Source organism: Megascapheus bottae, chromosome 1, assembly GCF_031878675.1.
Source record: "Megascapheus bottae isolate mThoBot1 chromosome 1, mThoBot2.hap1, whole genome shotgun sequence".
NCBI lineage: Eukaryota > Metazoa > Chordata > Mammalia > Rodentia > Geomyidae > Megascapheus > Megascapheus bottae.
Genome location: NC_143509.1, coordinates 55,722,674 through 55,748,441, shown reverse-complemented (window position 1 = coordinate 55,748,441; position 25,768 = coordinate 55,722,674). Strand labels below are relative to the sequence as shown.

At 41.1% G+C, this 25,768-nt stretch overlaps 1 protein-coding gene across 19 annotated transcripts in view; it reads left to right on the top strand.

Moving 5' to 3' along the window:
* The window catches only part of Kalrn (kalirin RhoGEF kinase), a 598,249-nt gene that overhangs the window by 408,113 nt on the left and 164,368 nt on the right, over nucleotides 1-25,768 (top strand). For all 19 annotated transcript variants that reach the window (XM_090345067.1, XM_090345058.1, XM_090345042.1 and 16 more), the window contains exons 28-33: nucleotides 4,332-4,424; nucleotides 8,721-8,832; nucleotides 11,469-11,659; nucleotides 12,087-12,188; nucleotides 13,463-13,605; nucleotides 17,119-17,221. In XM_090345067.1, coding sequence (XP_090201193.1) covers nucleotides 4,332-4,424; nucleotides 8,721-8,832; nucleotides 11,469-11,659; nucleotides 12,087-12,188; nucleotides 13,463-13,605; nucleotides 17,119-17,221 — 744 coding nt within the window. The remainder of the gene's footprint in view (nucleotides 1-4,331; nucleotides 4,425-8,720; nucleotides 8,833-11,468; nucleotides 11,660-12,086; nucleotides 12,189-13,462; nucleotides 13,606-17,118; nucleotides 17,222-25,768) is intronic.

Here is a 25,768-nt window from a genome sequence, read left to right as displayed (position 1 = left end):
TATTGTTGTCTTTGATAATATGCTTCTATAAGATAATTCTGGATGATTATTCATCATAGGTATTCAAAAGTTACCTTTAAAGTTTTAAATAGATTGTACCCTGTCTCTCAATTAGCATATCCTTCCTTGTTTGTCTCTCTATTTCTCTTTTTCTCTCATACACAGACACATATCTAGGCACACACACACACACACACACACATACACACACACACACACACACACACACACACACACACTTCAAAATTCTTCCTGTCCTCTAAAATTCAAATGCTATGTCCTCTCTTTCTCTGTACATGCTTTGTACTTTGTTATCTCTGTTAGAGCATTTGTAGTAACTTCTCTTTTGCAGGCTAACAACATACTGTGTTGTCGCATACCTTTTTCCTCCTGCATGCTCCTTGAGACCTCAAGGTATTTGTAATTCATATGTGTATGTGTCTCAGTGCAAATAATTTTTCCTTAGTCCTTTTGTCCTACTTTCCTTCTTGCCTTGTTTCTAGTCAGTGTCAGGCTTCATGCTACACCCATCTCCAGAGATGCACCTCATGAGGCTTCCCGACTAATGTTGGAAAATGGAAAGCAGGAAAACAGAATTCCATTAATCTGCACTGGATATGGGGAAGGAGGGCAATACACCTTCTTGACTTTTTCCAAAGCCCTTCTGAAAACATAATTGTGTTGTTTATGTCTACTTCATCAGAAGAATTTCTCTAAATTCTGTACCTAGAAAATCATATGTCCTCTTCTATAAATAAATAAATACATATATGTCTCTATATAGATTTATCTAGATATATCTAGAGTGAGAGAGAGACTGGTTCTTTTTCTTTCCTGTCCTGGAACTTTAACTCAGGGCCTGAGCACTGTCCTTAGGCTTTCTCAAAGATAGCACTCTGCCATTTGAGCCTTAGCACCACTTGCAGGTTTTTCTGTGTATGTAATAATGAGGAATTGAACCCAGGGCTTCATGCATGCTAGACAGACATTCTACCACTAGGCCACACTCCCAGGTTCCAAGAGAGTATTAATCATTATTATTAATCATTGTAACACAAAACACAGAGAAGCAAATTCCTAGAAAGGTCTACACAATCACTTGATCCAGAATTTTGATCCTAATTATGAAAACAATGTGCGCATGATGTCTGATGTCCTGAGATTCCTAAGCATGCTTTTGCTGATCTTGCTGGGGGCAGCCCTTTTCCCTGCTCTGCATGCAGCTTCATAGAGGGCAAAGTACAAAAAATACATCATCGCCAGAGTTCTGGCATGAGAGCTTTTGGCTAAATGTTTTTGCATCCCTGGGGATCCACAACTACCAGACAGACCCACAAAGTGCATTTACACGGATAGAGTAAAGCTGCCGGCTATTTACCATCATCCTTCACCAAGTCCTGCTGCAGGGAAGAAGGGAATGCGTGAAGAAATTACTATTTTGAGGTTGTTAAATAATTCCAACTCTAAATTACTTTCCTCACTCATTCACCCTTTCTGTGACCCCACAGCAAGTCCTATCCAAACTAACTTCAAAATTATTTTCCCCAATATTTCATTCTCCCTAATTTTAGCTTAGGGCAAACCCACTCACTGTATCCCTGGACTTTAAAAATAAAATACCATTATTGAACTATAATTAATTTCCTGTTCAATTTGCTATTTAAATTGCAGGATTCAAAAGCTTTTATTATGCTTATTATGTGTAGCCATCCCCACAATCAATTTTAGAGCATTTTCATCACTGCAAAAAGCAAGCTTAGACCTGTTAGCTGTTACAGAACTTCCATCCCCTACGCCACCAACTCCAGCCGTAGGCCATTGCTCATTTACTTTCTGTCTCTTATAGATTTGCCTTGTCTGGACATTTCATATAAATGAAATTGTGCAATGTGTGGCCCTTTGTCACTTTTTTTCCTATAGTATAATGTTTCCAAGGTTATTCTGTGCCACTGTATGAAACAGCACCTCATTTTTTTTTGGTGGTCTTGAACTCTGAGCCTGGGCATTTTCCCTGAGCTCTTCAGCTCAAGACTACTGCCCTTCCCCTTGGCCTGGGTGTTGTCCCTGAGCACTTCAGCTTGAGGCTGCTGCTCTACCCCTTGAGCAACAGCATCACTTAATTGGAGACAAGAGTCTCAGGGACTTTGAGTGCCCAGGTTGGCTTTGAACTGCAAGCCTCAGATCTCAGCCTCCTGAGTAGCTAGGATTACAGGCGTGAGCCACCGCACCCAGCTGTACCTCATTCTTTTAAGAATGCAAAATCACATGATGTATTTCATGGTGACCTCTATCACTGAGCTCTTAAAATAACTTGTAGTTTCCCTCATTGTTTATGTTCCCTAATGTTTACCGCTTGCATTGCCGTAAGATATGTTATTCTTTTAGAAACATTGATATCCCCATGTGTTTCTTCTCTTTAAGATCAATAATATTTTAACTGGGCTTATTGGCTCAAGCCAATAAACCTAGGTACTTCAGAGGCTCCGATTGGAGGACAGGTTTAAGGCCAGCCCTGTCAAGAAATTTGCAAGAATCTATCTCAGCCCTTGCCTGGATGATATGATGATATGAACCTTTCATCCCAGATAAGCAGGAAAGCACAAATAGGAATGGTCTATAAAATGAGACCCTCTCTTGAAAAATTACCAATAAAAAGAGCTAGTAGAGTGGCTTGAGTGGCAGAGATTCTGCCTAGCAAGTGTGAGACCCTGAGTTCAAAAAAAATCTGTAATAGTTACCACTGAAAAATTGTACCATCAAATCCTCCGTTTTCCTAATTCAACCCCATCACAAATCTAACCATCTTAATTATATATTCTTGGTTTATTCTGTTGTACCTCTTGTAAAACCTATGTGTACCTCCGTTCCATTCAACCTGATCCTCATTATCTAAATACACAATGGTTATTTCAGCTTATGTTTTGCCTTATTTTCTCCCTTTAGAGTGTATCATTTCTTTTACTTTCTTTTTAACCAACCCCTCCCAGCCCCGTGCTACCCTGCCACCTCCAGCATGAATCAGTCCCAGATGAGACTTTTATCTCTTCTAACCTCCTCATCACTCCCAATCCAGTCATCTCATTCAGTGTTCACTGGCTGCGACAGACCATAGGCAGGGATTACCTTTTTCTACTCGCCATAAACCTGAAGTTTAGGGAAGAAGTTCATTTGAAAGTAGTAGATTAAAAAGGTAAGACCAAAATGGAAATGACAGACTAGAGTCTATTAAAAATAGACATAAAGTCATCTGGGCTGGCATCAGGAACCTGCTTCAAAAAAGAAAAAAAAAAGTAAGACCAGAGGTCTTGATCTGAGCATGAATGATGAAGGTGGTATCCATGGGGAAGGGGCAGAAAGGTTTGTCCTCAGGGATAATAAAGAGGAAATGGCGGAAAATAACTTGGATTTCTACATTGGGAGACCTGAGGAATAAGGGTGCTGCTTGATATTGATCATAATGAAAAATATATAAATACTAAAGTCAGGATATGTTAAATTTAAAGAGGTGAGATTATTTTTCTAATCAACATCCATGTGCTATTTTAAAGAAAGTGGAAGTAGATACAGTCACTCCATTTGTCATCCCTGTACCCTCATTTTATGTGTGTGTGTGTGTGTGTGTGTGTGTGTGTGTGTGTCTGTCTGTCTGTCTGTCTGTCTGTCTGTCTGCCTGTGTGTATTCCAGAACTTGGGTTTGAACTCAGGGTTCCACATTCTCATGATTCTATTTTCACACAAGGCTGATGCTCTACATCTCCACTTCTGGCTTTTTACTGGTTAACATGATAAAATCCCTCAGATTTGTCTGATTTAGCTTTAAACCATGACCTCAGATCTCAGCCTCCTGAGCGGCTCAAAATATAAACATCTGGCTTCATTGTTTTTTATCTTTCTTTTCTTTCTCCCCCTTTTGATTTCCTTTCTCTTGAACTGTATCACCTTTTTCCCATTTTGTCCGTTATTGGCCTCATCACTACTTTATCTTTCTCCATTTCTTCTTCATTTCTGCTTCTGCTTCATAAACCTACTTCTTACCAGAAGCTTCTCCTTTATTTGCCATCTCTCCTCCTCCTCCTCCTCCTCCTCCTCCTCCTCCTCCTCCTCCTCCTCCTCCTCCTCCTCTTCCTTTTCCTCCTCCTCTTCCTCCTCCTCTTCCTCCTCCTCTTCCTCCTCCTCTTTCCATCTTGGTTTCTTATTTCTGTCCACCTAGCCTTAACCTAGAATACTTCTTCACATATTTAACTTTTATATTTCTCCTTGTAGTCCTGCCTATCTCCTTCTATAATATCTGTTGCTCTGTGCCTCATTGTGCCCTGTTTTCATCCCTGTAGGAGATTCAACAGCGGCATGGTCTGGCCAACTCCATCTCTTCCTACCTAATTAAGCCAGTTCAGAGGATCACCAAGTACCAACTGCTCCTGAAGGTACCTGTCCTCTGTCTCCAACTCCCTCTTTCTCATTACTGACCAGGGAAAGGGAGTCCCAGCTTTCCTATCCAAAGACCTTCTGCAGGTCTTGAGGAGCAGAGCTTGAGGAGAACCCACACTGGAATGTCTGCCTCCAGACTGCATAGCTCATCCTATGAAGTATCAGGTGCTTGTCTGGGTCTATAAAGAATGAAAATTGGAGAGGAGTAAATTATGACTATTTTTCACTTTTAGCAAATAACACCTCTAGCACTGGCTGGCTCTCAGGAGCTTTCCTGTTTCTTCCTCCTGAGCAGATTCCTCCCTAGAGGACGAAGCAAGGGCCTTTGATGGAATCAAGGGTCAGATACTGTGTCAGTTCACCTGGATATTAGAGGCCAAGGTAGCACCTACCATTTGCCTAATCTCTATGTCTGTCAGGACCACATAGTTTCTGGGGGAAAATAGTCAAAGAAAGCATAGAAATCACAATGGTGTGTGAGAATATTAAGAGTTCTTCTAGAGCCAACCAAGAAATTTAGGCTTTCTTTTAAAATATTTTCTTTAAAAGTTAGACAAATTATGTAAAACACAAAGTAATTTGGGATTATCCTTCTTATATAAGGATATGCTGAGAATAAAACATGGCATTTCCACAGAAAGTCAGGAAAATTGATATTATAGACAGATTAATATGTCTATACTTATTCCTAAAGTATAACAGTGGGGTTTTTCCTCTTTTGGGATACTCTGCTGATGCAAAAGACAAAAGAGTAGTTGGGGAACATCTTAAAAGTAGTACATTTTCCAGAGTAAAGTGATGAAGTTGAGTTCATTTATAGAAATATCTGTAGAATCCTACATATTCTACAGCCTCACTCAACCTGAAAGTCAGTCTGATTTCTAATCTAGGTCTCTAGTTATACTGGGGTCTTTCCCCATTCCACTCCCTGAGTGTGTGCGCTCTCTCTCTCTCTCTCTCTCTCTCTCTCTCTCTCTCTCTCTCTCTCTCTCTCTCTCTCTCTCTCTCTCTCTCTCTCTCTCTGGGAGAGACACTGCTGTGAAAAGAATAAGGACAGCAATGAGGTAGAAATTCAGAAAACTGGACTTGGTTCTTCCATTTTCTAGGCTAGGTAGCAGAGGATCCTGTACCATCCTTCTGCTTCCACCTCCCTCCTGCCAAGCTTCTCCTTTTTCATTTCTCAGCCTGCAGCCACTCCACACTTGAAATGATTGAGAGAACTATAATAGGATGCCATGCTATTCACCTTTATTAAAGGACCAGTGTGAGAAATGACAATGTGTAGAACATGTCAACTGTTTGAACAGAATTGCTTTTACTTTGTGTTTTAAACAAAGTTTCTCCATAAAGACTCTGAAATCTTGATAAGCTCTAGGAATTACAAGGAGGAGATTCTTTCCTGACCTTTAAACCACAGGTGCCTCTATCATGTTACTGAGGGTAGACTCCACGTAGCCTGGATTTCTGTGAGGAATTACTTTCTCCTCCCCCGTACCACTTAATGCTTGACTCCTAAATAGTTTTCCCTGTGCTAATAGACTATTTTTAGAATTGATTTTTGTGGGGTTTAATTTATGTATCTTAAAGCTTTTACAGGAATTGATGGGGTTGTGAATTTAAAGAGAAAAAAAAGTACTGACATACAATCACACATGCAAGTGTCTTAAGGTCAATTAAGATACATTCTAAGAGAAATCTGATTTTTCTCTTATCTTTTTTTAATTCCATGGGGCTCAAGTCCCCAAAGATGAATTTTGTGATATAGAAAGGGAGATAAATTGAGGCTGGAATAGGCCACCCTGGGTTTGGCTTGAAGCAGCTAGAGGGATGACTATGGACATTTCTTCTGGAACTGAGTGTTTAATGAAGAGGTATTTTTTGTACAGGTACTGAAAAGTGGACAGATAAAAGCAGCAAGGATTTTATTATAGAGAGGCCATAAGATATTGGTGGGGGGAAGGAAGATAATTTTGGCCTCTTTAAAATGTGCTAGTGGCAGAGTGCCTGCTAAGTAAAAGAAAAATAGTTTGCTGAGCTTTTACTATAAATAAATTATGTGGGATTTATTTTCACTTTAAAGTCAGTTTTATTCCAAATAAATTGATATTTAATTATTAGTATCCTCTGAGACTCATCACTTAGGCACAGGATGAACATAGAAACTGCATGTCAGTTACAGTGTTCAATATTCTGCTTATAAATCTACTACGGCTGTCCTTTGGAGCCTAAATTAAATGTGGAACCTTCTCCTTATCATAAACTAGAGCAAGAATCCAAGGAGAATTTATTGGCCCTTCTGGTAGATTGGTATACTTAACTAAATTACTTTGGGGGATTAAACTAATCCGTGTTTGCTGCTGCAAATTGAAGCATATTTCTTGTTTCTCTCCTATATTCTTCCTCATACATACCTTCAACCATGTTTGAGGGCAAGGTTAGGAGAGTTAAAATTAAGCAAACGGTGGAGGCATCAGAGAGCTTCAGATTGACTGAAGTAAGCACAGTTTTCTAAATAAGGGCAACCTGTGCCAACTAGAACCAAGGATAGGGCTGAGAACTACAACTTTCCAATCATATCCCAGTAGATTCACCTCTTCCTAGATACCCAAAACATTGTTCATATGGAATATATCCAAGATAACACAGAAAAAGCCAAGGGCTGATTTCAGATTCTCACTAATCAGATATTTCACCAAATATAAAGCTTTACAAATAATCCCAAGGCTACAAAGAATCTTGGAAAGTCCAGGGCTACCAGTGTAGCTCCAAATTCTTTCTGGTAGCATCAGAATACACTCTGAACCAGATAACACACAAGGTCTCCAAATGTGAGCTGCATAGTATAATTTACTCTGAATTTAATTAGAGAATTGCATAGTTTATATGAACTTTTCAGAGATCCATTCCCCGAAAGCCACAAATTCCAAGTTTGTTTACTATCAGAAGTCCTAGACAGACAGAATATATCTTATTAAGAGCATTCCTTAGGTAAGTAATCCTCTGGTTTTCAAATGTCATTAGTTCTCTCTCAGGAAACCTGCCCTTAACATGTTTATAAGACTTGATCCAACAAACTTTCCTTTCCTAGAAGTGTACCCACACCCAAATAGCCTTCCTTTTCTCCTACAAAGAATGTGCAATGCAGATCATTGTTGTAATCCACATAGGAAAAATTAAAAGCCAGCATTCTTCTAGTTTGGGCAAAAGAAACATTCCAAATCGGCACTGGTAGCTCATGCCCATAATAGTAGCCACTCAGAAGACTGAGATCTAAACATCTCAGTTCCAAGCCAGCCAGAGCAAAAAAGGCAGACGGGGAGGTATGGCTCAATGGTATAGAACACACACACACACACACACACACACACACACACACACACACACACACTTCAAATTATTCTGTGATTCCTAAGATAGTTGAAAATGCTCTTTTCCCTATTGATTCATTTTTCAGGGGTGGCAGAATATTTTGATTACTGAGACCCCAGTCAAGAGGTAAAAGAGAAAGGATAAGACCCTTAGTTCCCCAGAAAGTAAGGAAAGAAGTCTCAGTGAATAGGGCTGTGGAACAGGTAGGTCAAGTAGTGTACAACGCTCCTGCTTACCCTTTTTTGAGACACATGACCTGGGAGAAACAAGTCATCTCTTTTCCTCCCAGTGTTCAATTGTAATACTGAAAGGATTCATCGAAGACATCTACTAGATCCAGGTTAGAAACTTCTGACCCACATGACCCAAAAATTCTCTTGTAAGTCTGAAATTCAGTAAGCCTATAAGGTCACTAACCTCAGATTACTTCGGAGAAAATGGAAGTCAACCTTCATGCAAAAGAAGCTAGTATATAAAATGGTGTTAGCAGTGGATATGTAGAGATATGTGAGTGCTGCATAGAACACCCCTGTTTTCTCATTGGGATTCCACAGCATTGTGCCTCTGTTCCTGTGTTTCTCCAGGAGCAATGTCCTCTCCAGGAGGGCAGTACAGTGATTATAAAGTGCCCTAGCTGCTGGCTTAAAGTCCCCACCTCTTGGGAGTTGGGTTGGACTGACTTCACTTGTACCAGATAGGACTGAGGAATAGAAGAAAAGTATGAATTGAATATTTTTGCAATAACATCCTCCTTGCCATTCACACACACGCACATCTCTCGTTCCTTGTAGTCCCAAGGGAGTTGTTACAGAGAATGAAGCTGCTATATAATTTTCTTTATGGCTTAGATGGTGGAAGTATTAGGAAGCTAGAGGAAATGATCTTAATTGTGTCTGGATTTCCCCTCTCCCCTACCCCACCAGGAACTTTTAACTTGCTGTGAAGAAGGGAAAGGAGAACTCAAGGATGGCCTGGAGGTGATGCTCAGTGTCCCCAAGAAAGCCAATGATGCCATGCATGTCAGCATGCTGGAAGGTAGCTGTCCTAGTCTTCCATTCCTAAAACCAAGGAACTTGTGTCCTGGGAGGGAAGTTGGCATGAAGTTGGGCAGGGGCACCACTAGAAGAGAGGAGAAACAACAGGTTGTTAGAAAGGTCCTTCTAGACCTGTGAGAGGTGCACTATGAACCAGCCTAGCTAACACCTGCCTGTAAGTGGTACTGGGCCTAAACCATTAAAGCTCTGTGGATACTTTTTACCCGCTAAATAGTCCAGGACAGATCATGAGCCTTAGTATATATGTGCCAGAGCTCAGATCCACAGTAATCTTATTTATCAACATAGCATTTGCTTTGATTTTGGCATTAGAATGGGTAGATATTTTACATATACATACATTTTATGTGTTTGTTTATAGTACTGAAGACTGAACCCAGGGCCTCAAGCATGACAGGCAAAAACTGAACTACATCCATATCTGTCTTTTTTTTTTTTTTTTGAGATATAGTCTTGCTAAGCTTCCAAGGCTGGCCGCAGGCTTTACAAGCTTGTGGAGTAGCAAGAATTGCTCCCAACTTCTTTTCAAATATTTACAAACAAGCCTGGAACTTGTGGCTCATACCTATAATCCTTGTAACACAGGAGGCTAAGACCAAAGAATCGTCTGCCGGTGCAGAAATGTCTGTGAGACTCTTATCTCCAATTACTCAGAAAAGACAGGAAGTGGAGCTGTGGCTCAAGTGATAGAACACCATCCGTGAGCAAAAATAAAAATAAAGGCAAACAAGAGCAGGAGGCCCTGAGTTTAAACTCTAGTACTTAAATGAATAAATACATAATAAATAAAAAATAAATACAAAGACACTAATAAAATATGCATAAGCATATATAACCTAGGTTTACCAATGTATCCATTTTTAACAGTACACTTTAGTGTTATTCAATTTATTCATATTTTATACATCCAGCCTTTTTTCTTTCCTAGCAGGCTAGGAAAGCCCAGTCAGAAAACTTTGATGGGATTTCAGTCAGCTGGAACTATGTTCTTAGGATAGAGAATCTTTGTAGATAAAGGCTCCAAAATATGTGGTCTTAATACTGCGAACAGACGGAACAGATGGGCAGAGCGGCTAGACTGAGGTGAAATTTGATATATAAACTAAGATTTAACCTTCCAGTCTGAGCTGACAAGCAGATACTAAAGGAAGTAAGTATAATCTGTTGCAAATATGGGACTATGTGAGCTGTTGTTCTTCCTTTTCAGGGCTCCATGTAACCATGCCACAACACTCTACCACTACAGTTTAAGAGTCAGTGTTGGCTAGGCACTCACACATACAACCCTAGCAACTCAGGAAGCCAAAATCTGAGGATCTTGGTTCATCCCAAGCAGACAAAAGTGAAGACTCTTATCTTCAGTTAACCAGAAAAATAAAAGGAGCAGAATGAAAGCATTGCTCAAATTTCAGTGCCAACTATGAACAATAACAAAAGTGAGAGCTTAAGGCTCTGAGTTCAAGCACGCACACACACACACACACACACACACACACACACACACACACACACGGAGAAGAAATAGCTAATATGTCCCCAGTATTTCCAAGATTACCTTAGCATAGGAAGTCCAACTTCTCAGAACAACAGAGCCCTAGTTATCTTTTGCAGAATAAGCACTAGTCTGAATATACATTTCCCAGTTTCTTCCCTGTCTGCACCTTTTCCCCATATATGGATCTCATCCTCTACAAGTACCCTGCTCCTCAGTCAGCCCCTGCCCTGTAGTCAAATTCAGGTATGTGGGTAAGCAGTGTCTGAGAGCTAGTCAAGAATGCAAATTCATGGACTTACCCAATATCTACTAAATCAGTCTACCAGAAGGAATAGATGGGGGGGTTGGTTTGTTTTTGTTTTGTTTTTATGGGTCATGGGGCTTGAGCTCTGGGCCTGGGTGCTGTCCCTGAGCTCTTCAGCTCAAGGCTACTGCCCTACCCCTTGAACCACAGCCCCACTTCCCATTTTCTAGTGATTAATTGGAGATAGTGCCAAGGCTGACTTTGAACCCTGATCCTCAGATCTCAGCTTTCTGAGTAGCTAGGATTACAGGCACCTGTGCCTGGCCGGAATCTGTTTTTAAACACACACACTAAAGTCTGAGAACCTTCTTAGATGGGCTTAAAGTGGTATAAATATAAATTACTGAAAGCTTATTCACCACATTATACAGGAGCAACCAAAGAAAAGGGTACTTGGAATAGAATATAAGAATGAAAGCAACCACAAATAAAACAGAGCCAAGGACACTCCATCTGACAGCATTGTCCTTAGTTCCACTCAGAGCTTCAAGTCAAAAAGGGTGGCAGCAGTGGGGAAAGAAGGCTTATTAAGATTTTCCCTTGTAGGAGGTCACAGGTCCTTCTCACAATGAGGTACGTGGAAGGGAGGCCACAAGGGTCTAAGACTGCTTTGCTACATAGGAGACATGATATTGTGACAGAAAGGTGGGGGAGATAATAATTCCAATTCTACAGACATGACTGTGTCAGTGTCAGAGGAGCAAAAGCCTTGTGGGTCCTGTAGTCTAATAGCTAAGGACACCTTTCTCTTAAGGGAGTATGGATCCCTGGTGTAACCATAGAGAAACTCTACAGGGTGAATGTGGGTGTTTTTCAGGGTTCGATGAGAACTTGGATGTTCAAGGGGAGTTGATCCTTCAGGATGCCTTTCAAGTATGGGACCCGAAGTCACTGATCCGGAAGGGGCGGGAGAGACACCTGTTCCTCTTTGAGATTTCGCTAGTTTTTAGCAAGGAGATCAAAGACTCTTCAGGACACACAAAATATGTTTACAAGAACAAGCTACTGGTAGGTGGGGCAGATGGGGTAGGACAATACTCCTGGCTTTCATAGAGCCCGAGCCCGCGGGCAGGAAGGGATCTGGACATGTGCAGTTCATCTCTTCCCCTACCATGACTCCAAAACCTCCTGGACAAATGCCAGTGCTCCTATCTGTTATCCTCACTGCCCACTTCGGCATCTTAGAGTTCACAGTTCTTCTTTCTGTTTTTAGCACCCTCTTCACTATCCCTCCCTGTACCTTCTAATCAGGTGTGTGCCTGTAAGTCCTTTCATCCTGGGTAGATGAAGGAAATATCCAGTCTGTTGACGTTTGATTGACAGAAGCCCCTCCCTCGGTCCTCTCCTCTTTGTTGCCTTTCCCTTCCCACCCCAGCCCTAAGTCTCCCCACTGCCCTTCCCTTCCCCGCCTCTCACAGGCATTTCCTGTCTACAGACCTCAGAGCTGGGTGTGACTGAGCACGTAGAGGGCGACCCCTGCAAATTCGCCTTGTGGTCTGGGCGCACCCCATCCTCAGACAATAAAACAGTGCTCAAAGTAAGTACCATTGCTCTCTGTTGGGCATAAGACCTTAGTTGGGAAGGGGGAGCAGATGGATTTGGGCATGTGACATCTTTAAGTCACAGAATCACCTGGCCTCACCTACAAATGGCAACATCTTGGATCACAAAGGTTGACCCAGAACCTCAAAGGCACATGTCCTCTCCTTCCACAAAGGGAAGGAGACAATGACTGGCCTATTGATTTTGTCAACAAAGCCTACCTATGTTCTGGCCATGTGTCCCCTAAGTGGTTTGAATAACAACTAGACAAAAAATAAATAAAACACGCAGTATTTGGCTCCATAAAGCTCAATACATTTTCTACATGTCCTCCATGTATAAGATCTTCTGTCCAGTGCTATGGGGACAACTATGTTTTTGACATGGACCTTATTTTCTGGAAATTCAAGTTCCAGATGCCCTCATTAAAAGATAAAAGAATACACTACCCAGGGGACTCAGCATGATCATTTCAGCTGTCAAAACATGGCCTAGGCCTTCAGTCCCTGCTCTTGGTAACAGTAGCCTCACTGAGCAGGGATCCTATAAGTAGAGTTCTCACCATTACTTGTCAGAGAAGCACCCATCACCAAGGACCAGGTGATCTGTCCCCAGAAAAAGTTTTTCACACTTGTTCACCCTGAATTGCCAGCGTAGCTGCTGCCTATCACAAGGCAGAATTACCTGTAGAAAGATCCAGGAAGACAAGATATTTATGCAATGATAGCAATGCCTCTAGGAAACAGGTTTAGAAGCTATAAGTCCAGGCCTGTCTCCCAACCAGCATTCACTATGTGGCCATGTTAGGTGTTAAGCATCCTACCATATATCCATCCATACCAGTTGGTAAACAGATGTTGTCTTTCAATACCACCCCGCCCAGTGTCCACAAGACTTTATGAGGATCTAGCAACTCAAATGTTAATCTGGGGCCCAACAGAGGCCTCTGGATACTGCTCCAGCCCCAGAGCAAACATCAGAGTTCATCAGTGCCTTATAGGTTGTAAAATATTTTGAAATTTTTCCCTATCTCAAGAGTGAATTCTCCTCAAGTCTACATTGAGCTTTAAACTCATAGCTCTATTCTAGGAGTTGAAGAAACATGTCCCTAGGATTGAAGATTCACAAGTATAAAGTAAAGAAGTTAATTCTCCCAAATATTTGAGATCTTTGAAAATAAGAGCCGGCACCTGTGGGAGGAAGATTGAGAAGGATTTTGATGGGGTGATGGGAGCTGGCCTTCTTAATCTTTTTCCTGTGGCACTCCAGGCTTCCAACATTGAAACCAAGCAGGAGTGGATCAAGAATATTCGAGAAGTGATTCAAGAAAGGATCATTCACCTGAAAGGAGCTTTAAAGGAGCCAATTCAGCTCCCCAAAACACCAGCCAAACTGAGGAACAATAGTAAGAGGTAACCAGCATCTCTCCCTCCAGCACTGCTGCCTCGTGTGCCTAGGAGAGTGGGAACAGCATGATCCTTGGCTTCTGGGGTTGCGGGAGAGGGGATTCTGTGTCCCTGTGATCATGTACCTCATCTTTAAGCACCTTACCAGTGACTGCCAGTGAATGTGACAGGGCTTCACTGAGCACTTCTGATTTGATAAGCATTCTAGTAGGTGCTACAAAAAGATAAAGAAACATGTAAGATTTTATTAGTTCCTTTAAGAATCTTCTGAAGCCATGTCACATACATGGAGTGTTAGACAAGACAAGTACCTTACACAGGGAGGATAAAATGCTATTAGAATTTATAGGAGGAACTGCAGACAGCTGTTGGTGGAAGGCCAGGAAAACCTTTGGGAAGGTGCTGAACCTTGACTGGACAGGTCCCTGCACTTGTCAAAGATGTAGAGGTATTGTATAAGGGGCGGGCTAGCATCAATGCTGCCATTCTTACTACAACCCCACGGAGTTCTCACCTTTCTTCACTCTTAATATCATCAGAGAAAAAGATAACGTTTTTTCTTGAATCTCTCAGGATTCTCTGACTCCCAATATCCTCAAAATCTGCAGATACTTGGTTAGTTGGTTGGTTTTTGTCATGGGGCTTGAACTCAGGGGCACTGACCCTGAGCTTTTGTGCTCAAGGCTAGCATTCTACCACTTGAGCCACAGCTCTACTTCTGGTTTGGGGATGGTTAATTGGAGATAAGAATCTCACAGCCTTTCCTCCCTGAGTTAGCTTTGAACTATGGCCTTCAGATCTCAACCTCCTCAGTAGCCAGGATTATAGGTATGAGCACCTGGCTTGCAGATGACTTCCTAGGTATTTCTTTCTCAAATCCCATGTGACATCTTCAATTCTAATGATTGCATGGAATTTACATCAAATGAAAGCCTACCAAAAAGAAAAAAAAAAGCCTCACATGCATTTTGCAGAAAAAAAAATACAGCAGAGAAAATGTTTTTGAATGTTTGTCTTCTGTGAGACAAAATAGTGAGACCTCCAGAGCAAAAACCTCAAGACTCTTCTGGCAAGGATAAAGTTACTTCCTACACAGATTAGAGAAGGATTCACATTGTACTAATATACCATGTCCAGAGTCCAGAATGTGAAAAGACTTATTTTAGCACTGGAGACAGACATTGTTTTAGGGAATCCTTACTTTAACAAAGAGATTGAAATGAGATGGTTATACAGGAAGGATTATCCAGGACCATAGTAAGAGAAAAACTTAGGTTGGTAGGAATTATTCTGTGAAATAACCCCTTCTTTCTATCTAGAAAGTTGGAGTGCCTCTCAAACTTAGGAAAGGCATGTGTTAGGAAATGACTCTCACCTCCACTCTGCCCTCTACCTTTTTTTTTTGTACTTAATGGGAGGAGGGAAAACATTACAAACTACAGAACATAGCTTGGCTTCCCTAATAAGGGGACAGAGTTTATGGAGGAGTGGATTGGCTTGGAGAATGCCACCTACACTTCTGTATGGGCCCTCATACCCCTCAGAACTGGCTGTATCTGAAGTAGACCAGAGGGCCCACAATAGACTAGAACAGCAGGAAGCAGAGTGTACCGCCAAGGAGGGGTCGGGGGGTAGGGGGGAGCAGTGGCCCATACAATCCAAAACAACAGATGATCTAAAAGTCCTTTATTTTTGGTTTGCAATGCGTCACATAATTTCTTTTTACAGCAGATTTTCCTTCCTACAAATATGTGGCTTATGTAATTAAAATAAGTTAGCATTTCCCAAGCCCACAAATAGTGGAAAGAGAACAGTCAACTTAGAAAATGTTCTGTGTGAGAGAAACTTTTTTCCAATGAGTGGACACTGTATGTACACAAGCACACACCTGGATACCTACATATACAAATATGCCCACATACACATATACCAGATTCTAATTGTTTAGCCTCTGTGAGGTGGAGTCATCTGGCATTTTGCCTGTGGGTAAGATTCATAGGCATCAAGTCCCAATGTCTCCTAGGGGTGCTACTCCACAGACAACAGTAAGGTCCATGGGAAGGGCTGTGGTTTTCTCTCTGATATTTCTGCAACCCCAGCTTTTCCCTGACACACAGTTTCAAGACATCCAATCTCTCTGAGGCCCAGTTCTATGTACAGTGCAGAATTAGGGCATACTTGAAACTGAAAGATGAAACTTGAAAAAAGTATGGATAATACAGCAGCTTGGGTCAAGGCCCAGGAAAGGAATTCAAATGTTTGTCTTGCACTCAGGAGACTGTCGTATTAGAATATGCCCAGGAACAGAACTGGCTCAAACATTACTGCCAAAATCTGTGTTGTTTCCAGCCTGTGAGAAAATGCCTTTCCTTCTGTATTGATAAGAAATCATGACAGGGGCTGAGAGTTTGGCCTAATGGTAGAGTGCTTGCATGAAGACCCAGGTTCAATTCCTTGGTATTGCATACATAGAAAAAGCCAGAAGTGGTATCATGGCTCAAGTGGTAGAACTCTAGGCTTGAGAAAGCCCAAGGACAGTGCTCAGGCCCTGGGGCCCTGAGTTCAAGCCCCAGGACTGGCAAACACACACACACACACACACACACACACACACACACACACACACACACACACACACACGCACACACACACACACACAGAGAAAAGAAAAGAAATCATGACAAAAAAGCATGAAATCAATAAGACTTGCCAAAGGGAGGCAATAAACTCCTTCATACCTGGGAGTTGAGAATCCAAAATACAAGAACTTCCCAAAGATAATATTCCCTACAGAAAATGTCATTGCTCATTTCCTTGAGAAGAAGAAATACAAGGCAAAATATTTTCCTAGCCAGGCTCAGTGTCAGATGCCGATAGCCTCAGCTGTTTTAGGAGGCTGAACTAGGAGGATGACTTGAGCCCAGAAATTCAAGGCTAGCCTGTGAAATATAGCAAGACCCCTATCTCAAAAGAAGAGAAATGTCCATTCTTGTTTAAACACCAGAAATGAGCCAAACCTTATCCCACTTATAGCTGGCAAAAAAAAATTATTACCTTAAACTCTGAGCTTATTGAAAAGAACCCTATGAGCTGAACAAGAAGTCTAGGTTCTAAAATAGATAGATAGATAGATAGATAGATAGATAGATAGATAGATAGATAGATGATAGATAGATAGATAGATAGATGATAGATAGATAGATAGATAGATAGATAGATAGATAGATAGATAGTTTTTCTAAACCTATTCCAAGTTTTTTTTACCCATCTCAGCAGAATGGACGGAGAGTCAAAGAATCATTTTTGTATTCAGTTATTATCAGTGATTTACTAAATGCAAGAGGTAAAATTTTGGAAAATCACATAGGCCGACTTCTCCCTTTACCAGGATAATTTTAGAAAATCCCTGCTAGAAATGCTAAGTCCGTGTTTTGCCAACCCAGCCAGATCCTCCTGTGCTGTAAACCCACAGTGGTTCCCCCCACCCCCACCCCTGTTTTTTTTCTCTTCTTCCTGCAGGGATGGAGTAGAGGATGTTGACAGCCAAGGGGATGGGAGCAGCCAGCCAGACACCATCTCCATTGCCTCTAGGACCTCCCAGAACACAGTGGACAGTGACAAGGTAGGAGACAGAGTCCCAACCTTACCCCTGACCCCAATAAAAAAAACTTCTTGTTGTCTAAACCAGCCCTGAAGAATCACCCTCATAATTTTTCCCACTCTGTAACCAACCCACAGCAGCCAGCTGTCTCTTTGTCCCAGCAAAGGGGAAAGAACAAGGCTGGCCTTCCACGTTAGAAAAGTGTAAGAGTGCAGGATGAATAGTAAGAGAAAAAGGGTATCTGAGTTGCCCCTCCTGGGCTGCTTGAACTTCTCTGCCTTCTAAGAACAACCTCAGAGAAGTTGATACTGGTATTGTTTCCTGAGACTTCAGTGATTAACTGGGTCCCACTTCTCATTACTTTAATGAGACAATCTTGAAATTTTCTCAAGATCAATAATTTGGAATACTGCCACAGATGTGTTGGTGGAGAAGGGCTTCTTACCCAAAATGAATAGTGAATATATAATGCCTTCTTTTGGCCAGGTTACTTGGTCTCAGTTCCTAATGGACAGGAGAACCAGAAAATAGTGAGTGAAAGATATAGGTATCATGTAAGAAAGCCTAGTTCCTTGTTCTCCCACATCTTAAACAAGTTAGGAAGAATTACGATCTCAGAGGGGAGGCACAAGAACAGAGACTACCAAGATTCCCTAAATTCACAGCTCAGGCTGTGTGAGGAGATCACCACTGGACTTCAGAGGGAAGGGAGCGTCTGTGTCCCAATCCACTCACATTGCTTCCAGAGAATGGGAGGTGACATGTTAGCTGAACACAAGTTATTTTATTGATGAAGTTACATGTTTCCAAAGACTTTTTGACCCTAATTTGTCTAGTCCTAATACTTTAGCCTGTTCCTTCAGCCTCAAGCAGCAGATATATCTTTATTCATCTTAGTTCTCCAGTTTAAAGATACTTTCAAAGATCATCTTGATTTGTTAGAACTTTTCCTATACCTAAATCTACTAAGATTTATGCCCCCCAAACATGTTAACCTTATATTTTTAGGTTAGTGCTCAAACACATTCAAGGTCATTCTATCTGAGAGCTGTGTTCAAGTTTTTAAGCTATATTTGACTGTCAGAGAGGATAAAACACTAATATGTATCCACTCGTGAAAGCATACAAAGAAAACTAAACTTTCCTGTCTTCTCTGATCTATTGTCTAGCACTATAACTAGAATAGTTTATGAATAAATGAGTTCCTTTTAAATGCCTATGGGTGGTAAGTCAAGTGTGGTATTGCCCATGTTCAGACATGTACTGCTAGTTCCATTTTCCAGGGGGTTTATCCCTTCCAGCTGCTAATCTATCTTCCCAGCAGCCCTACTCACACAGAATCCTATGCCGAGGCCATTTGTCTTATGGAGACATGTGCACAGCTATATCTTTTGAGAAGGTAAGTGAGGCTAGTTCAGTAAGAATTCACTATGTAGAATTTTCTAATACTTAGGCTTTTTCCTTTAAATAAGAAAGCTGAGGCTTAGGGAGAGTGAATACCACCCACAAGAAAATTGTAATGGTTAGTGGAAAAGCAGGAACCCAAGGCTTCCTGGTTTCCTTCTCCTTACTCTAGATATCAAGCATTGAACTCTCAAGGCTAAGATTAATGCAGCTGGTCATTCTATCTGTATATATTCCATGAAAGCATCAGCCATATATTTGTGTAAAACCCTCGCCATGTGCCAAGCTCTGTGCTGGATATTGTAGAGAGGTGTGGAGTATTTGTTCAATGTGAACCCCTATTTGTGTAATTTCTTGTGTCTTGTCTGTCTCTATAGCCAGAGCATTGGTCCCTGGTCCTCACTAAGGGCTGTGTCTGTTCTGTTTCACTGCTGTGCTTCTGGTTTGTAGCTAGAAAAGGCTCAGGAGATTTTGTGAGGGTCCATAGTACAGGTCTCAGGGAACTTCAAGATTAAGAGACAGCTTAATCCAGCATACTAGAGGCATCCAAACATCTGATTTTAAATATGGTAAAGTAATGCCTCCAAGTAAGAAGGCATTACTGAGCTGAAGTGCTTGGTCTGTTGGGGACCAATGCCCCTAGCATTATTAGCCTTGGGAGACATGGACAAAAGGTGTGGAAATAATGAGAAATTCTAAATTCTGTACAAAACTAGAAAATCACTTTAAAACACTTACTCTTTCAAAATAAAATAGAGGCTGTCAATTTCAAATATTCTCTTTCTCCTAACATCCAGCATTGATGTCAGGACAGCTATGTGCCATGTGACCTGCATCTACCTTCATCAGTGAAATCATTTGCTGCTATCTTGAATTCATAGACATTATCAACAGGATCAAATTTCCCCTATCTGTATAAGAACACAGAGAACCTTGCTTTCCAAGTAGCCAAGTGGACAGACTCTGGAGTAGAGAGAGATAAGGGTATGGACTCATCATGCTCACAGAAGGAAAAGCAAGGGAGTTGTAGACCAGACTGAGACATCTCCCAGAAATGTCTCCACCTTAACAATGGATTTCTTGAAAAGTAACCTGGTCTTCCTGCTCTAATAAAGAAGAATCATAGCAGTATGACTCTGTTAGGCTGGTTAATATGAAGAACATGCTATTGACAGTCCCTTAAAGGCCCAGGTACCTCCCTCCCCCTTGTAAAGCACTGTGGGGAAGTAGAAAGCCTCACCCCCTGGAAGCACTCTGTGGTGAGGTAGGGTACCCCTCCAATTGCCTCTCGTATACTATGCTCTGTATTCTACAGAATGGGGAAAGGAGTTTGGCCACAGCTGAATTCAAACACCAACTCTGATGTCTAGGTTACCATCCCTGTTTCCCTATCTGTAAGAACAGAGTAATGATCCACCATCTCACAGTCATTGGGCAGACTAAGCAAAATATATTTAACTGGTAACTTGGACAGTTTGACTGTTAACATGAGGATGTTAGACATTTCTTTGTCCGTTAGAAGAAGCAAAGTTTTTAGTGTTATGAATAATAAAGCCATGTTTCTGCAGATTTTGAGGAGATTTACAAATTCCTGAGCAGAGATCTGATCTCTGGCTTTATCATGAGTAGTCATGATGTTAGAAACAGAGTGACTTCTCTCCTTTCCATCTAATAGCCTAGAATCTCAGGCTATATATTTGTTGTTAGCATTGATTCATCTGTTAATTATCTAATGTAATATAATCATCTGTCTAGTGTTCATTTAATGCACAAAGTATATTACATTTGGTGAGCAATAGCCTCTAAGGCTTGAATTTGGAAATACTTTAAAAGATTAAGTTAGATGTCCTTAGTCATCCTAGCTGTTCTTTATATTAGTATGTTGTCATACCCTTCTATTTCCCAGTGGCCTTTCTCTAGCTTCCTTCTGGGTATAACTTCTGCATAAAATGGAATATCTAAAAGGGCATGTGACTGTACATGTGTGTACAGCAATCTAATCTAGGGCTATTTTTGTCAGAATCATGTGTTTAATAGGAATGTCCAGTTTTGGCTCACAGAATCTTCACATCTTTTTCATGGCTTAATTTTACTTGGCAGATGACTTAGTGATCCAAATATAGTACCACTTTGCATCTATTAAATGTTCTCCTTGTAGGCCAGCCTAGTGTTCCAGCATGATTTGAATAGAAATTATTTGGTCTAGTATGTTAGCTACAGCTCCACAATATTGTGGATAACATAACTTTCTGTGCCTTCATCTAGGAGTAAGGACCAAAGACCAATATGAAGCCTCCTTTCTCATTTTTCACCCAGGATTTGACACTGGTGAAAATAGCTTATCTACTTTTTTTTCTTTTTCATATATTTTTATTGTAATTAATAGAAGGGTTACATTATATTCACCAGATAGGAGGTGCATTACTCACAAACATTGATACCCTTTCTCAACTTAATTGCATTTTTTGCCAGTCCTGGGCTTGAGCTCAGGGCTTGATCACTGTCCTTGGGCTTTCTCAAGGCTAGAGCTGTACCACTTGAGCTACAGCACCACTTCTGGCTTTTTCTATGTATGCGGTACCAAGGAATTGAACCCGGGGCTATTATCTATCCAAAATCACTGAGTTTCTAGACGTGCCCAGGCCTGCTAGCTGCAGAGAGGAAAATTGGAAGGAAATCGAGTTGTAGGTACAAAAGAAGTTGTCAGGGGAAGAACACAGCTGATGTGTGATTTGAATGAGGGCTATCAGCAATAAGTTAATGCGACCTAAGATCCAGGATGGGCTGGCAATGCTGATGTACTAATAGAGGCAGGGAAATTCCTAGGAATCTCTGGAGATTTGAGGTGCTAACTCAATAATTTTTTTTATTGAATTGTCAAATCTATGTAGTGAATCATGGTCAAAGGTTTTACTTATTATAAAGGAAGTCTCATGTTAGAGGGTTGAGAGACTAAGGGTAAAGTCAAAAAGAACTGAAATAGCTAAATAGAAATAAGTAAACATGATACCTTTAGCAAGGGGTGGACCAGCCACTTGAAATGCACAACGCAACAGGACATAGGTGCAAGGGTGGGAATCCGAGGGTTAACTGATACTTTGATGAAGTTGTAGCCCCTGAAATGTATGCTCTTGAATTGGAGCTTTAGTGAGGATGAGGACTCAACATTGGTGTGTTGATGTGAGGCATGACCTTTTCATTGGCATGATCCTACCCTCGTCATTCATGTACTATGTCAAGGCCTGGCCTAGTCTATGTCAGGTGCCATTTTATGCACTGGGAATGAAGCAGTGAGGGAGATAAGGCCCCACCACCATCCTCCAGCTTAACACCCTGTAGGTAGAAAAGTGAAACATCAAGAAAAAAAAGCTGACAATAGCATCAAAAATAAAAAGCATTTTGTTTTTAAAATTAGATGTAAGACATTATTTTCATTGAGGATGAGTGAATAAAGGATTTGTCCCCACACATATATGATCTGTATGATCTATTGAAGGTGTGCTGGGCGGAGGGCAAGGCCCCATAGGGAAGGAGCAAAAGGAGATGTGTGTGGTTGCAGTGGGAGTCCCAGGCAGGCCATTCCTTTCTGGAGCTGTGAAGCATGAACATACTACTGCCCAGCTTTGACAGGGAGTGGTCTGGTCTTTCATGTCTGCTGGGAGCAGCCAGCAGCACAAAAGCTATGGCTACTCTGGTAGGAAAGGACTCTAGATGAAATGCCAAGCATCTGCTATAGGGAAAAGGGGGATGCAGTAGTAGGGGGCAATCTTAATCAATATCAACTGGCTCTTGACCTTCAGGGATCATGTCATTTTACTCCTCCACCTCCTGATCTATTCAGTGAAGATAGTGATTCTCTCTTCTGGGGTTTTAAGGGACTATGGACAATGATTTGCCACTTAAAGAGAAATATGGAGACTCAGCAGTATGCTAATGAAATCTAGGTTCACACCAGGTGATATATTTCACTTGATAGGCTCTTCAGAAATATCAATATGCCCACTTAGAGTCTGTTTAAAAGAAACCTGTTTAAAAGGAGCAGAGTAAGCTGGGCCTATAATCCTAGCTACTCAAGAGGCTAGGAACTGAGAATCAAGATTCAAAGCTGCCTGAGCAGAAAAATCCATGAGACTCTTATCTCCATTTAACCAGCAAAAGCACAGAAGTAGAGCTGTGACTCAAGTGCCAGCCTTGAGTAAATATGATAAGCCATAGTAGTAGCATGGGAGAAAGAGAGAGAGAGAGAGAGAGAGAGAGAGAGAGAGAGAGAGAGAGAGAGAGAGAGAGAGAGAGAGAGAGAGAGGGGGGGGGAGGTAACTTACTCAGAGCCAAAAGCCAGTTTAGTGACTGACTTCATATTCAAGCCAAGTTCATTCCCTTGCCTATGAAATCAGATTAAAAACAATACAATTGTAGCAACCTTGATAGGCCAGCTTCTGACAACAGAAGATATATAAGACTGTTACCCTTTTCCAGTTGCCTCTGTACCACCCCACCTGTGCCTGTAAACCTATAGTGACCCATAGTGCATTGCAACATGGTTGTGTAGCCCAGTTCAGTGTCTCTGGGGCCAGCATGTGACAAGTATCAATGCCTATCACACATTCCCTGTAACCAAGTACTTGTGACTCACGTCATGGCTTGGTGGGAGTGTGAATCTACCCTGGAGTCTGCCAGCCTCCCGAGCAAATTCCACTGGGCTCTGAACACTTGGCAGTGAGTACCCGGGTATGCCAAGGCTGATCCCTGTCTGGGAAGAAAAGTTTTCTAGAACCCTGCTACACCTGGACATCAAACTGAAATCCTATCATTGTTAAAATTTTGGTGGAAGAAGGAAGCAAATCTGAGCGCAAGTTAAGGTGTTAAAAGTGGGTTGCCTGGTGACCGTCCAAGGCAAACAAGACCCAAGTGAGTACCTCCACCTGACAGGCTCTGCTGGGATGTGGGAGATGTAACGGATGGAGGGAGGGAAGGAGAGTGAGGCAGGGGCTAGATAGAAATGTGGCTGTTTTCAGGTCAAGGGTTGTACTGAGATATTCTGCACAAATGTCTTGGCATATCACTTGCCCTTTTCATCTTTAGTGTCAGTGAGATCTGTAAGAAGTTATTTTCACACAGAACAAAATGAAGCCAGCTTGCCAAAGCAAATGCTAATGAATACTGTTTTTCAGAAGTGGAGTCCTGAAAGATTAGGAGTTATGTCAGGAGTATGGCACCTGGAGATTAGGTTTTTCCAGTTAAGCTTTTTTGTGCCAGTTCTGGGGCTTGACCTTAGCTTTTTTATCTGAGGGTGGCATTTTGACATTGAAACCACAACTATAGTTCTGGATTTTGTTGGTTAATTGGAGACAGTCATAGACTTTCCTGCCTGGGCTTGTTTCTAACTGCACTTCTCAAATCTCAACCTCCTGAATAGCTAGGATTATAACCAGGAGCTACCAGTTCCTGGCATCACCCTGACCTTAAACCTGATTGAAAATTCTTACTTGATTTTACCTCTCTGGCTATTAGTGTCACTTCTTTTACTTGTGATGGCTTCTGCAACCTATCTGTCATGAGCAGCGTGGCAGATGGATAATGGGGATGGGCTGACTTAAGGGCTTTATGATGCTGGAGTGAAAGCTTGGCTTTGCTAAGAAAAGTGAATGTGAATGCCCTCATGTTGTTCTGCTATGAGGAACCACAGTGACCACATGAGTTTTGGATCAGATGTCTTCTGAGAGCAACAAGTAGTAGAGGATACTAAGTAGTAGAGGAAGCTAAGAGGATGCAGACTCTGTAGCTCTTTTTTTTAAACTGCAGAAAGAACATACAGAACTGTGCAGAGTAGGCCTGAGACAGATGGCCACTCCTATTTTCAACCAGACCCATGCCCCTCTACTAACAGGTCTTCTCATTTCTTCTTCTGTCTTGTTTCATGTGGTCATGGCTGTGGTGGTGCTAGAGCAATATTTCTGTATACCAGAAATACTAAATTTTACCACACCCAACTTTTTATTGGTTGAGATGAGGTCTCACAAAGTTTTTGCCTGGACTGACTTCTAACCATAGTCTTTCCATCTCTACCTCCTGAGTGGATATGAACTACCGGTACCTGGCCTGAATTCATTCTTTCATTCAACAAAATTGAATTGAATGTCCACTGATGACCAATATTACAGAGATTTAGGATACATAAAAACAATTGCTGTCCTTGCCCATTGTCTTCAAGTGTCTGTATATGCTAACAGGATGACCTACATGTCACATGTGTTTATGAAGCAAGACAGTTGTACTTCCTTCATGCCAGTTGCTGAACAAGTCAGAGAAGTTGCAGGTATGAGACACTTACTCCCTGCATAATATGTTACATTTTATGTTACAGAAATGCCAAAGGGATATCTACTTTGAAAGACAAATTTGGTCTGGGAACCAAAAGTAAAATCAACCTTGGTGTTTATCTTCCTTTGTGTTCTTCTCCTTTGTATCAATTTTGGCCCCAAAATAGCTACTCTAATCATGGGTAATATATTAGAGCAGTTCCCATGAAACATCTGAATCAAAACAGTATTTTCTTTTTATTTAGCATTAGATCCTTAAAAAAAAAAAAGGATTGTGCTTGGGAACTATTAAGAAATGTCTTTGGCATCAGCATTAGCAAACCATTCCCATTCTTCCACTTGCTCATCTAGTAAACCATCAAGGTGTTGTTTTGTTTTTAAAAAATGAATTTTGAAAGCACTGATATACAAAATGCAAACTGTAGATATTCTTCTATGTAGAAATACAAAAACTTACATACTTATTTATTTTTTAAAAAATGGGACAAGTAGCAAACAAAGTATTGCTTTATAATTTGGGGGATAATAAGTCTGCACAATCATTTCATAACAGGGCAAAAAGTATTTCATTTTTGTTGGGATCTGCCAAATCAATTACTTACAGTTCCATAATTTATTTAAAGTTGTCTTTGTTGATGGGAATATTGAATATTTCCAATCTGTTGCCATTGCTAACAGAGTTATAATTAGTATCTGTACCGACATCATTTTTCACACTTGTGAGCATATTGACAGAACAAAAAGATAATTTCATAATTTCTTACGAGGAGAAATACTGTGTCAAAGGATTATACACTTTAAATTTGAATAGAAATGTCAAATAACTGTAGATATTATACCAAAT